Source organism: Myxine glutinosa, chromosome 6 (genome assembly GCF_964187855.1).
Source record: "Myxine glutinosa chromosome 6, kmMyxGlut1.1, whole genome shotgun sequence".
NCBI lineage: Eukaryota > Metazoa > Chordata > Myxini > Myxiniformes > Myxinidae > Myxine > Myxine glutinosa.
This window is the reverse complement of record NC_136266.1, coordinates 150,655,792-150,669,548: the sequence shown is the minus strand read 5'-3', so window position 1 is coordinate 150,669,548 and position 13,757 is coordinate 150,655,792. Positions and strand designations below refer to the sequence as shown.

The 13,757-nt window shown below is 51.6% G+C and overlaps 1 protein-coding gene across 1 annotated transcript in view; it reads left to right on the top strand.

Moving 5' to 3' along the window:
- Positions 1 to 13,757, top strand: part of OBSCN (obscurin, cytoskeletal calmodulin and titin-interacting RhoGEF) — a 377,067-nt gene that overhangs the window by 358,948 nt on the left and 4,362 nt on the right. The window contains exons 87-88 of the mRNA XM_078780751.1: positions 1,797 to 1,896; positions 2,520 to 2,562. Coding sequence (XP_078636877.1) covers positions 1,797 to 1,896; positions 2,520 to 2,562 — 143 coding nt within the window. The remainder of the gene's footprint in view (positions 1 to 1,796; positions 1,897 to 2,519; positions 2,563 to 13,757) is intronic.

Below are 13,757 nucleotides of genomic sequence, written 5' to 3'. Positions count from 1 at the left end.
AATGCCAAACAGGAAATTTAAGCTGTCTCCCTCGACATATCACGTGCCTTCGATATGGTCTGGCACCCCACTCTGCTCACCAAACTCTCCTCCTTTGGTATCCATGGAAATCTCCACGCATGGCTGGCGGTCTTCCTCTCTCGTCGTAGTCAACGTGTGGCCCTGAATGGGTTTCTCTCATCTCCTCTTCCTGTTCAGGCTGGAGTTCCCTAAGGCAGTGTTCTGGGCCCTGTGCTTTTTCTGGTTTTCATCAATGATCTCTCCGACTCTCTTGAAAATCCTCTCTATCTCTTTGCTGATGACTCCACTCTCTGCCGCTCCATTCCTCATCCCTCAGATCGGCAGTCTGCAGCCTCCTCACTCTCTGCAGACCTGGACAAAATCACAGACTGGGCAAACAAGTGGAACATGTCTTTCAATCCTGACAAATCTCACACTCTTACGATGTCTCTCCGAAAAGACCGACTGGACTACCCTCCCATCTACTTTCTGAATAATCCTCTCCAAGAAGTTCTGTCACTCAAGCGTTTGGGTCTCACTATCTGCCATGATCTTTCCTGGGAAAACCACATTTCCAAGCTGGCCTCCAAAGCCAGTCGCCGACTGGGCATCCTCCGTCGTGCGAAGTCCTTCCTTGGCACGCCTGAGCTCCTCACCACATACAAGGCTTTCATCCGCAGCTCAATGGAATACTGTTCTCCCCTCTGGGCTGGTGCTCCTGCCTCACACCTAGCTCGTCTTCACGCTGTTGAAACCAAAGCGTTCAGAATCATTGGAATCTCCCGCGATGACGCTATCTCCGAGGGCCTTTCACTTACTCACCGCAGGCAGGTTGGTGGTCTTTCCGTTTTCTACCAACTCCTCTCCGGCCTTGCTCCCCCAGCTCTCACTGGGCTCTGTCCCCCAAATATTCCTGCAAGTCGCACAAGATCTGCCTGCAACCCTCTTATGGTTAAACTGCCAAAATCAAGACTCTCTGCTCACCTTCACTCCTCTTTTCTCCCGCCTCTGGAACAAACTCCCTCACTCTCTTCAATCCCATTCCTCCCTCCAGGTCTTTAAAACGGCTGTTCACCACCATCTCTTATCTTCCCCAATCCAAAACCTTGATCTTTTCTACCCCCGCTAATTTCACCCCAAATCCACTTTTTTGAGGTGACTTTTGTCTTCTTTCCTGGAAGTCCTTGGTGTCCTTGCGTTTTATACCTATCCTGCCTCCCCCCAGGCCCTCTCCCTCCCACACATCTCCCAATGTCCCTGCTCTCAAATGTTGTGTTTGTGTGCTTCCTCCCCTTCTCTCCCCATCTTGTCGACCGCTCCCCTTTTTATATACTTTGTTTGCTTGTTTGTTTTATTTGTTTGTTTGATAAATGTTAGCTCTTTCACGAGCCTCGATTCTGTATACAAAAAAAAATAAAAAAATAAAAAAATATTTATCCTTTCAACTCCAAAATAATTATTAAATTGTTAATTATTTATCCTCTGAACTCCAAAATAATTATTAAATTGTTAATTATTTATCCTTTTAACTCCAAAATAATTATTAAATTGTTAATTATTTATCCTTTGAACTCCAAAACAATTATTAAATTGTTAATTATTTATCCTTTGAACTCCAAAATAATTATTAAATTGTTAATTATTTATCCTTTCAACTCCAAAATAATTATTAAATTGTTAATTATTTATCCTTTGAACTCCAAATTAATTATTAAATTGTTAATTATTTATCCTTTGAACTCCAAATTAATTATTAAATTGTTAATTATTTATCCTTTTTTCTGTTTTCCCAACAGCTGAGTAATGAAGTTGGTGAATCAAGTGACTCAGTTCGGCTATATGAGCCTTCACATGTGACAACGGCCAGGCCGTCACATGCTGCTGTTCTCGTAGAAGGTCAGAATACTTCCTGCAGTATACATTTTTGTTGGAATACACGAGTATACCAATACTACAGCAGAATAGTGTATTGCACCAATGTACACATCTCTTGCGAAAGAAGAATCCAATGCGATAGTTTTAAGTATCCGTGACATGATAACATTTTGTGGCTTTCATCTTTTTGGGAGATCTGCGCATGGGCCGTCCATCGAATGGACGTAAAGCCGGAGGACTCAACTGCGAGCACCGGCCATCGGTGGACATTAAAGATCCCCCAGTGCCTTTCGAGAAGAGGATGCGAGTTATCGCCGGCACGCAAAACAAATTCCAAATCCCTGCTCTAACGATTGCATTGTTGCATCACATTTAAACAGAAAAGCAACAGCCGTTTTCAGTTTCATTCCATTGCATTCCTTATTAAATTTGTCATTTTCACAAAATAATTTATTTAATAATCTTATCAGCATTGTAATTCAAAGGGTTAAACTTGTCAGATAAATCAGGAAGTCTTTTGTTTATATTGAGCAGATACACAATGTGCATTCTTGTCTTGATGATTCTCGTATTCACATAACTGTGTGGTTTGTTGTTGTTGTTGTTGTTGTTGTTGTTGTTGTTATTGTCCCTGCATTTTGCAGTTACAGAGCAAGAAACCAAGATGCCAAAGAGGACGGTAATTATGTAAGTTTGTTGGTTTTGTTATACACATTCCTACATTCCATGTGAAAGAATAGAGACATTTATCTATATTGGAAAACCTCTTGGCATTCATTACCTTGTATTTAAAATAAAGAAAGCCAGATGGTACAATGGAATACGGGAGAGTGTATTTGCACGCGAGTGTTGGTGTGCGTTGGCGAACTGTGAAACGATGGATCTTATCAACTGAAAGCTCATGTGAGGAGGTTAACCCCCATGAAAATGGATGAGCAGCTGATATTTCGAGCATTATCCCTTCGTCAGAGCAAAAAAGGAGTATAATTGGTGGAAAGGTAGGTTTATATAATGATGGGAATTGGTCAAAAGTCAAATGGTCAGGTGATGAAGTTGAAGATTCAGGGGGTGAAGATTGAAGGGACTGGACTGAATATCAACGGTCAAAAGTCCTTCCTAGTGAATTGGAGGTCACAGGTCATATATCAAAGGGAATGAATTGAACAAGAATGACCGCACTGTGGTCACAAACTGCGACAAAATTTGGTAACGGGCCGACTCGAAAACGCGCCGCCTCGAAAACGTGCATTTAAAGCACTCTTAAAAGATGAATAACGTAATTGGGAAACACACATTTAATGTGCAATTAAAAGATTAACTTGATACCTCTCATCCATGTCAGCCTCCGCCACAGTTATATCAGAACAAGCTGATTCGTCACACAGTCACGGATTGCTTAACCCTAATATGGGACCGTTCAAAAATTACGTAACGCTATTTTTTGAGGAAGGCGCATACTGTGCGTGCTGTCGGGCTTGTGGATTAAACCTTGCTAATAATTTTGATTTGACATTGATTAGATTTTTGGGATCCCTCATTGTGAGTAACAATTGACCCAAAAAAGCCAATTGAAATCTGACACAACAAACCTGGGCAGTGTATAATCAACAGAGGCCTGCAGGCCTGATGTGTCTTAGGCCCACCAGAAAACCAAGATGGCATCCATATAATTTTGTCTGGGTGCCATGGTGGGTGGAGGCAAGTGTCAAATGTGGGTGGTGTCCCACAGTTGTCCAAACAATGGGTGCACATTTCAAAAAGCAACCTCCAACAACAACCACAACAACAGCAACAACAACTATGCGGAGCTCTTGTTGACATGTGACGTAAGAGTCATAGGTCCAATGGAACTGCACTGTTGATAAAAAGAAACGTTTTTTTATTGACAGGGATATAAAGAAGGACCAGAGTCTAATAAAAAGATCCGTGAGTCCCACTGGAAGTTTTTCCTTCAAATGACTTCAAAGAAGAAGAAGAAGAAGAAGACGAATGAAAACAAAATCAGAAAAATGACAGACAAAAACAGGGAAATTCGAAAGTGATGAGAGGATGAAGAGGAGACGTTCAACGATCTGGCACATGAATGGAAATAATTGATACGACTGAAGGAGCTGCGCTCCAACGTGAGTCGAAAGAATTGACGCGACCAAAGACGGAAATTCGTCCGAGTTGCTTTAATGCACGTATCAAACTCGGGTACTCTGAAAAGCCCGTTTATCGGGCAGCAATATATATACACATTTATGCCGGGGCGTTTGCCCGGGAAAACCGAGACCGGGCATGCCCGGGTGTCAAGGGCGAGTCCTGGAAAGGCGAGTCTGGACATGCCCGGGCGTCCTGGACGCGGCCTGGCAAGTCGAGGCTGGGCGTGTCCGGGCGCTCTGGGCGAGCCCTGGAAAGGCGAGAGCGGGCATGCCCGGGAAAGACGAGACCGGGCGTGCCCGGGAGGTTCGGGCGTGCCCGGGAACAGCGAGTCCGGGCATGCTCGGGAGAGGCGCGTCTGGGCCCGTCCGGACGAGCCCGGCATGGCGATTGCGCCCTGGCCACGTCCTGGCAGGTGCAAGGCGATTGTGTACATCCAGCCGGCACCGCTACACACGCCCCTCCAGAATCGACCTGCACCGGCAGGGTCAATTTAAGGGGGGTCCGGATGACCCGGCCGAAGCGACCCCTGGAGGGTCGTGGGGGGGGGCCGATCTGGTGGTGGGTGGTCGAGCGGGGGGAACTGTGGATGGGGGGCGGCCTTGCCGCGGAGGAAGAGCCAACCGTGGTGGTCGGTCGACGTCCACGTGCGCTGGTTTGAGGCGGTCCACAGAGATCTGGTCCGACCGGCCGCCGAAGTCGACGACGAAGGACTTGTCGCCCCGTCGCAGGACCCGGAAGGGCCCGTCGTACGGCGGCCGGAGTGGCCCCCGGTGTGCGTCATGACGCACAAAGACGTATTCCGCTGTGCGAAGCGCCGGGGGGACGTAGGACTGGGGGCCACTGTGGCGGGACGTTGACACGGGGGCAAATCGTCCGGCGGCCTCCTGGAGGTCCGAGCGCTGGTGTGCGGCGGACCAGGGACCGGTAGCGTCGGGCACGAACTCGCCCGGGACGCGGAGCGGCTGGCCGTAGACGAACTCGGCGGCGGACGCCCGGAGGTCCTCCTTGGGGGCCGTGCGGAGGCCCAAAAGGACCCACGGCAGCCAGTCGGCCCAACCGTCGTCCTGAAGGCCGGCCATGAGTGCGGCCTTCATGGAGCGGTGAAACCGCTCGCACAACCCGTTGGCTTGGGGGTGGTAGGCCGTGGTGCGGTGCAGCGTGACCCCCAACGAGCAGGCGACCGTGCCCCAAAGTTCGGATGTGAACTGTGGGCCGCGGTCGGACGAGATGTCCGCCGGTGCGCCGAAGTGCACGACCCAGGTGGCGATGAACGCCTGCGCCACGTCGGCGGTGGTGGTGGAGGTGAGGGGCACGGCCTCCGGCCACCTGGTGGTCCTGTCCACCATAGTGAGCAGGTGGGTGAACCCCCACGATGGGGGCAGGGGACCCACCAGGTCCACGTGGACATGGTCGAAACGCCGTGCAGGCACGGTGAACGGTGCCAGCGGGGCCTGGGTGTGGCGGTGGACCTTGGCCCACTGGCAGGCCGTGCAGGCGTTGGCCCAGTCGCGGACGTTCCGTCGAAGGCCGTGCCAGACGAAACGCGCCGACACCAGCTTCTGAGAAGCTTTCCGGCCCGGGTGAGAAAGGCCGTGGATGGAAGCGAAGATGCGGCGCTGCCAGGAAATGGGCACGATGGGGCGAGGCTGGCCCTGGGAGACGTCGCAGAGCAGGACGGTGCCCGCGAAGGGGATGTCGGCTAGGCAGAGGCCCGTGTCCGCCGCCCGGAGGGCCTGCACCGAGGTGTCGGTGGTCTGGTCGGCCGCCATGAGCGCGAAGTCCACGCCGAGGTGGACCGCGTTCGTGCTGGCCCGAGAAAGACAGTCGGCCACGGCGTTGTCTTTGCCGGCGACGTGCCGGATGTCTGTGGTGAATTCCGACACGGCGGAGAGGTGGCGCTGCTGGCGGGCCGACCACGGGTCCGTGACTTTGGCCATTGCGTAGACCAATGGCTTGTGGTCGACGAAAGCCGTGAACGGGCGGCCCTCCAGGAGGTGTCGGAAATGGCGAACGGCCAGGAATAGACCGAGCAGCTCGCGGTCGAACGTGCTGTATTTTAACTCGTTCGGCCGGAGTTGCCGGCTGAAAAAAGCGAGTGGCTGCCAAACCCCGTCCACCCATTGTTCATGGACGGCGCCCACCGCGTAGTTGGAGGCGTCCGTAGTGAGGGCGATGGGAGCGTCGAGCACCGGGTGAGCCAGCAGCGTTGCGTCGGCGAGGGCCCGTTTTGCGCTCGCGAAGGCCGCGTCCATGGCCGCGGACCAAACGATGTCATGCCTGGCCGGCTTGCCCTGGAGGGCCTCGTAAAGGGGCCGCATGAGCTGAGCAGCGCGGGGCACGAATCGGTGATAAAAATTCACCATGCCGAGGAACTCTTGTAGGGCCTTGATGGAACGGGGACGCGGGAACATGGTGATGGCCTCGACCTTGGTCGGCAGTGGCACGGCCCCGGTCTTGGTGATGCGGTGGCCCAAAAAGTCAACTGTCGTCGTGCCGAAGTGGCATTTGGCCGGGTTGACAATTAAGCCGTGCTCGCTGAGGCGACCGAACAGTGTTCGGAGGTGGAGGAGGTGCTCGGCACGGGACGTGCTGGCGATGAGGATGTCGTCCAGATAGACGAAAAGAAATGGCAGGTCGCGCAGCACGCCGTCCATCAAGTGCTGGAACGCCTGGGCCGCGTTCTTGAGGCCAAACGGCATCCTCAAAAATTCGAACAGGCCGAACGGCGTGATGACGGCCGTCTTCAGGACGTCGGCCGCCCGGACAGGTACCTGGTGGTATCCCCATATCAGGTCAATTTTTGAAAATATGACCCGTCCCGCCAAACGGGCGGAAAAGTCCTGGATGTGCGGGATCGGGTACCTGTCGGGGGTGGTAGCATCGTTGAGGCGGCGGTAGTTGCCACACGGGCGCCATCCGCCCCCCGGCTTTGGCACGATGTGCAGTGGTGAGGTCCACGCGCTATCGGAGCGCCGCACGATGCCGAGGTGCTCCAACGCGTCGAACTCGGCCTTTGCCACGGCGAGCTTGGCCGGGTCGAGGCGCCGGGCCCTGGCGTAGACCGGCGGGCCCGTAGTGGGTATGTGGTGCTCGATCCCATGCCACACTGCGACGGCCGAAAACGTCGGCCGCATGAGGGCCGGGAATTCCGCGAGCAGGCGAGCGAACTCGTTCGCCGTCGGGAGGGCGCACGCCAGTTCGGTCGGCGCGGAGCTGCTCATCGTGCACGCCAGGGAGCTGAAGGTCTCGGCGTTGACGAGGCGACGTCGTTTGACGTCAACCAGCAGCCCGTGCGCGCAGAGGAGGTCAGCGCCCAGCAAAGCCATGGGGACGCGGGCGGTCACAAAGGTCCACTGAAAGCGCTGGCTGCCGAAGCAGAGGGTGACGTCGCGCGGGCCGAAAGTGCGTATGGCCGAGCCATTAGCAGCGACCAAAGAGGGGCCGCAAACGGCGTCCCGCCTGTCCTGCTCGGAGGCGGGTATGACGCTCAGTTGGGCGCCGGTGTCACAAAGGAAACGCCGCCCGGACGCTTTGTCCCGAATAAAAAGCAAGTTGCCCGAGTGGCCGGCGCTCATGGCTGGGAATGAACGCCGGCCCGGCCATTTCCCGACTTGCCGAAAGTGCACGGGGGTCGGCACGTCCGAGCCTTGTGTCCGAACCTGGCGTGGTAATAACACCACGCCTGGTCAGGTGGAGGCCCCGGCCGTCGTGTCGGAAGCGGTCGGCGCGGCGTGGCGGCCGCCAGTTGCACCGGCAGTTCGGCCTCCAACCGCGCAGGGCGCTCGGGCGTCGTGGGCGTTGCCTCGGACGGCGGCAGGCTCCAGGTAGCCGCTCCGATGTGCTGGCCCGCCGAGGAGATCTTATCGGCTTCCCTGGCGAGGGCGCGGGGATCTGTGATCGACGTGCCAGCCAGGGCGAGGCGTACCGGGTGAGGCAGCTGGCGAAGGAACAGCTCGCGGAACAGAAAATCCGGAGAGTGCTCACCGAGCAACGAGAGCATATAGTCCATGCGCTCGGACGGGCGCGTGTCGCCGAGCTCGGGCAGGTCGAGCAGGCGCCATGCGCGTGCCGCCGGTGAGAGGGCGAAAGCGTCGAGGAGGAGCGTCTTCAGCGCGTCATACTTGTTAGCAGCCGGCGGGTGCTCGAGGAGGCTCAGGGCGCGGGCCGCGGTAGCGGAACCGAGCGCTGCCACGACATGGTGGAAGTGGGTGTCGTCCGCGGTGATGCCTCGCAGGGCGAACTGGGAGTCCGCCTGGGCGAACCAAACAGCCGCGTGAGCCTCCCAGAAGGTAGGCAGTTTAAGAGTCACTGCCGTGTCCATGTCAGTAGGTCACCAGTGAAGGAGCTGCGCTCCAACGCGAGTCGAAAGAATTGACGCGACCAAAGACGGAAATTCGTCCGAGTTGCTTTAATGCACGTATCAAACTCGGGTACTCTGAAAAGCCCGTTTATCGGGCAGCAATATATATACACATTTATGCCGGGGCGTTTGCCCGGGAAAACCGAGACCGGGCATGCCCGGGTGTCAAGGGCGAGTCCTGGAAAGGCGAGTCTGGACATGCCCGGGCATCCTGGACGCGGCCTGGCAAGTCGAGGCTGGGCGTGCCCGAGCGCTCTGGGCGAGCCCTGGAAAGGCGAGAGCGGGCATGCCCGGACGCTTTGGGCGAGCCCTGGAAAGGCGAGGCCGGACATGCCCGGGCGTCCTGGACGCGGCCTGGCAAGTCGAGGCTGGGCGTGCCCGGGCACTCTGGGCGAGCCCTGGAAAGGCGAGAGCGGGCATGCCCGGGAAAGACGAGACCGGGCGTGCCCAGGAGGTTCGGGCGTGCCCGGGAACAGCGAGTCCGGGCATGCCCGGGAGAGGCGCGTCTGGGCCCGTCCGGACGAGCCCGGCATGGCGATTGCACCCTGGCCGCGTCCTGGCAGGTGCAAGGCGATTGTGTACATCCAGCGGGCACCGCTACACGACAGCCATTCTAAACACAACATATATATCACATTTATATATCACTTGATAAATATACAACATTAGTAGAGTCAGTTAGTCTAACTTTTCAGGGAGTTTTAGGTTGTGAAATTGAGATGGTTGTTTTAATAATGATGCAGGTATGAGTATGAGTTTGTTTCAGTTTAGTTTATTTCATGCTGCAAATTCTCTGAGAAACAAAATTGAAATCGAGTATAACAAAACAGTATATGACATCAAACTTCAGAAAACAGTTCATTTCGAAAATTACAATTACTAGTCGAGTATCCGCCTTACGGGAATCTTGTTCCAAGCATGCAACATGTTCCTCTGCAACAGTTACCTCCACCACCAAAGGTGGATGGAGGTTATATTTTCACCCCTGTCTGTCTGTCTGTTTGTTTGTCAGTTTGTGAACAAAATATCTCAAAAAGTTGTGGATGGATTCGGACGAAATTTGGCAGAGATGTAGCGTATGTGACGAGGAAGAATCGATTCGATTTTGGTGAAGATCCGGATCCAGATCCAGCTAGTAGAATTGTTTAAGTGATTCTTCACCATTGAGTGATATGGCCAACCAGGCGGAGGTATGCTCTCCACTGAGTGCCGTTCTAGTTTTATTTGTTTTGTTTGTTTTATTTTTATTTGTGTATAGGCAACTGGCAGCTGCCTTAATCACTCCCGAAAATAAATAAAAATAACCTGTGTTGCGTGCATGAAGCAAATGCCCACTGCTTACAATTCAAAACACCTCACAGCCCTGGAAAATGTCACGACAGGAATACTGCACTGTAAAGGGTGGGAACTTGTAATACCCTCTCCAACCTGGAGGTGGCGCTACACGACACATATTTACATAGAGAATTTGCGTCCCTCCCTCACAAGACCACCGGCAAATACAAATTTAAAAAAACACTCCTATACACTAATGGGGGTCATGCACTAATTGTTCCTATGCAGCAAGTCTGGAGGTAATCTGCCCAGAACTGTAGGAGGAGTAGTGCAACACACACCGGTGTAAGAATAAAAAGCAATGCTTGTAGAAAATAAGCTCCTCTGGAATTGGAATAGCATCTTGTATTTAGACATTTGAACAAATGAAGAAGAAAATCGCAAATCATCACATGACAAAGAAGAAAAGAAAAAGAACTAGAACAACACTCTTCAACGTCACGATGTTGATCGATATGCCTCCGTCCACATTATTACATAATTATAATGCTTGTACTAAATTTGATTTTAATCCCTTCAGCTGTTTTCAAGTTATCACATTTATTTTACCTGACATGACCTTTGACCTTTGGCCTTTGACTCGAGACCCAAAGATCTAATCAGTTCATGTTTACCTCATTTATACATACCTGCACCAAGTTTGACTAAGATCCCTTCAGCCGTTCTCAAGTTATCACGGTAACGAAAACTTATCACAGATGGACAGCCTGAAAACATAATGCCTCTGGCGATTTCGTTGGCGGAGGCATAAAAAGGCAACATATCTAGAAAAGTAGAGCCTAATTAAGAGTAAGAGATGAAACTAGCGTTTCCATGAGTATTTCTAAATATTTCTGGCTGGACGTCAGAGTGTAATGGTCCTTTAACCAATGAATTTCGTAATCCCCTGGAACGTTTAAAATATATTAAACAGGCAATCGTGGAAAAATCGAGGCAGTTTCAGGATCATTCTGTAACAACTTGAAGTTTGTGTGAATCGTTATTTTGACTGATATGAGAGGTTGTGGATGATGGATGAATGTGAGTGAAATTATTTCTTCAATCTTTGTCTTTGCTTCCCGGTGTGTACCCTGGTTTAGAATAGGTACACCGTATCCCTGCGTGTCGTAAGAGGCGACTAAGAGGGTTGGCGTCAGGAAGGGCATCCGGCCATAAAAACATTGCCTCAAAAAGAGAACCATGAAAATTACAACTACATGTGGGCAGGGTACAGCCCGAAGTGGAGATCGGTTTCTGAGGTTTGGGACATGGAATGTAGGGACAATGACAGGGAGATCAGGAGAAGTGGTGGAAGTATTGATCAGAACAAGAGTGGACATATGTTGTGTGCAAGAGACAAGATGGAAGGGAAGTGGTATGAGAATGGTGAAGGGTAGGCAGGGACAGAAATACAAGTTTGTGTGGCAAGGGTGCCTGGAGGGCGTGAATGGTGTTGGTGTCCTGTTTTCTGAGTAGTTTGTAGACAGTGTGGTGAGTGTGACGAGAGTGAGTGATAGGTTGATGATGGTGAAAATGATGATTGGAAAGCTCTTGGTGAATGTCATCTCGGGATATGCTTCGCAGTTTGGTCGGAGCGATGAAGAGAAGGACAGGTTCTGGTGTGCGATAGAGAAGCTGATGGAAAACGTGAAAGATGAGGAAGTTGTTGTGGTAGGAGGAGACCTAAATGGACATGTGGGAAGGAGTATGGACGGTTTTGAGGGAGTTCATGGGGGTTACGGATATGGTGTGAGAAATGGAGAAGGTGAAAGGATTTTGGAGTTTGCTGATGGAGCTGATTTGTTTATTTGTAATACTCAGTTCCAGAAAGAGGATAATAAGCTTGTTACATACACGTCAGGTGGGTCGACGACAACCTTTGACTACCTGATGGTGCGTAGGCGAGATAGGGGGCACCTCCGGGACACAAAGGTGATCCCGGGGGAGGAGGCTGTTTCACAGCACCACTTGGTTGTCTGCGACATAAGGGTGAAAGGTGCGAGGCGAGCTCGGCGGGTGAAGTACCAACCGAGAATGAAGGTGTGGAGGTTGAAAGAGGTGACAGTAAGGGAGGCATTAAAAGAGAGGCTGAGTAGAGTCGAGGATGATGTGGTTGAGCTAGAAAGTGGTTGGATATCAATGAAAGATAGTCTGTTGGGAGCCGTTGGTGAGGTATGTGGATGGACAAAAGGACCACCGAGGCACTCGGAAACATAGTGGTGGGATGATGAAGTTGGAAAGAGGATTGACGAGAAGAGGAAGAAGTTCAAGGAGTGGCAGAAGGCGAAGGGTACGGGAGCAGAAAAAGCAGAGCATGAAAGTTATAAGGCAGCCAAGAAGGCTGCAAAGAAAGAGGTAGCAAAGGCGCAGGAGGCATGTAGGAAAATGTTCGGAGAACGTTTGGATTCGGAAGAGGGTCAGAGAGCGGTATTCAGGATTGCAAAGCAGATAGGGAAAGAGAGGTGTGATGTGATGGGGGTGAGTTGCTTGAAGGATGAAGTGGGACAAATCGTTGTGGACCCAGATGGAATTAAAGGAAGATGGAAAAGATATATGGAAATGCTGTTGAATGCAAAGAATGAATGGGGTGGCGACATCGAGAGTAACCCAGTTTTAGGACCGGCAGAGAAGATAACTGAGAAGGAAGTTGAGGAAGCGATAAAAGCAATGAAGAGTAGAAAAGTGGGAGGGCCGACGGGAGTTGTGGGAGATATGTTGAAGGCAGCAGGAAGTTGGGGTGTGAAGAGAATGACAGAGATCTGTAATCTGGTGGTGAAAGAAGGCCGCATTCCAGTGGATTGGGATCTGAGTACCCTCGTCCCTCGATACAAGGGGAAAGGTGACCCTCTGGAGTGTGGCTCGTACCGAGCGATAAAGTTATTGGAGCATGGAATGAAGGTATTGGAAAGGGTGTTGGAGAGGAGGATAAGGAAGAAGGTGAAGATCGACGAAATGCAGTTTGGATTTATGCCAGGAAGAGGAATGACAGACATGCTCTTTATTGTGAGGCAGTTGCAGGAGAAGTACATGGAGAAGAGGAAGAAGTTGTTTCTTGGGTTTGTTGATCTGGAGAAAGCATTCGATAGGGTTCCACGCAAAGTATTGACATGGGCATTGAGGAAGTTAGGAGTGGAGGAATGGATGATCAGAGTAGTGATGGCAATGTACAAAAGAGTGCGCACAGCTGTAAGGACGAAGGACGGGAACAGTGGTGAGTTTCAGGTGAAGGTGGGAGTGCATCAGGGTTTGGTACTAAGTCCACTACTATTTGTAGCTGTGATGGAGGTGCTGGCTCAGAACGTAAAGGAGGGTTTACCGTGGGAGTTGTTGTATGCAGATGATCTGGTGTTGATTGCAGAAAGTATGGATGGACTGAAGGAAAAGATGAACAAGTGGAAGGAATGTATGGAGACAAAAGGTCTGAAGGTGAATATCGGAAAGACGAAGGTGATGGCAAGTGGTGAAGCATGTGGTGAGGTGGAAAGAACTAGGAAGTGGCCATGTGTTGTGTGCAAGAAGGGTGTCGGAGTGAACTCCATTCAATGCTAATGTGCGCTGAGTGGGTTCATCAAAAATGCAGTGGTCTGAGAGGGTAATTAACCAGTGTGGCAGCTACATTCAAATGTAAGGTGTACACAGAGGGAGCTGCAGATGGAGGAAATGTTGAGTTGGATCTTGGAGACAGTGTGAAGCTGGAAGGTGTGAAAACATTTTGCTACCTCAGAGACATGCTGAATGGAGAAGGTGGATCAGACTCTGCAATGGTTGCTCGAGTCAGATGTGCATGGAAGAAGTTTTGGGAACTGAGTGGCGTGCTGATGAGGAGGGGAGTGTCGTTGAAGCTGAAGGGAAAGGTGTATGCTGCATGTGTGAGAAGTGTTATGATTTATGGGAGCGAGACATGGGTAATGAACGTCGAGCAGCAACGAAGGCTGGAAAGGGTGGAAATGTGAATGGTTCGGTGGATGTGTGGCGTATCGTTGAGAGAGAGGAAGACAAATGATGAATTGTGAAAGATGATGGGAATAGAGCCTGTGATTGATGCTTTGTTGAGGAGCAGGTT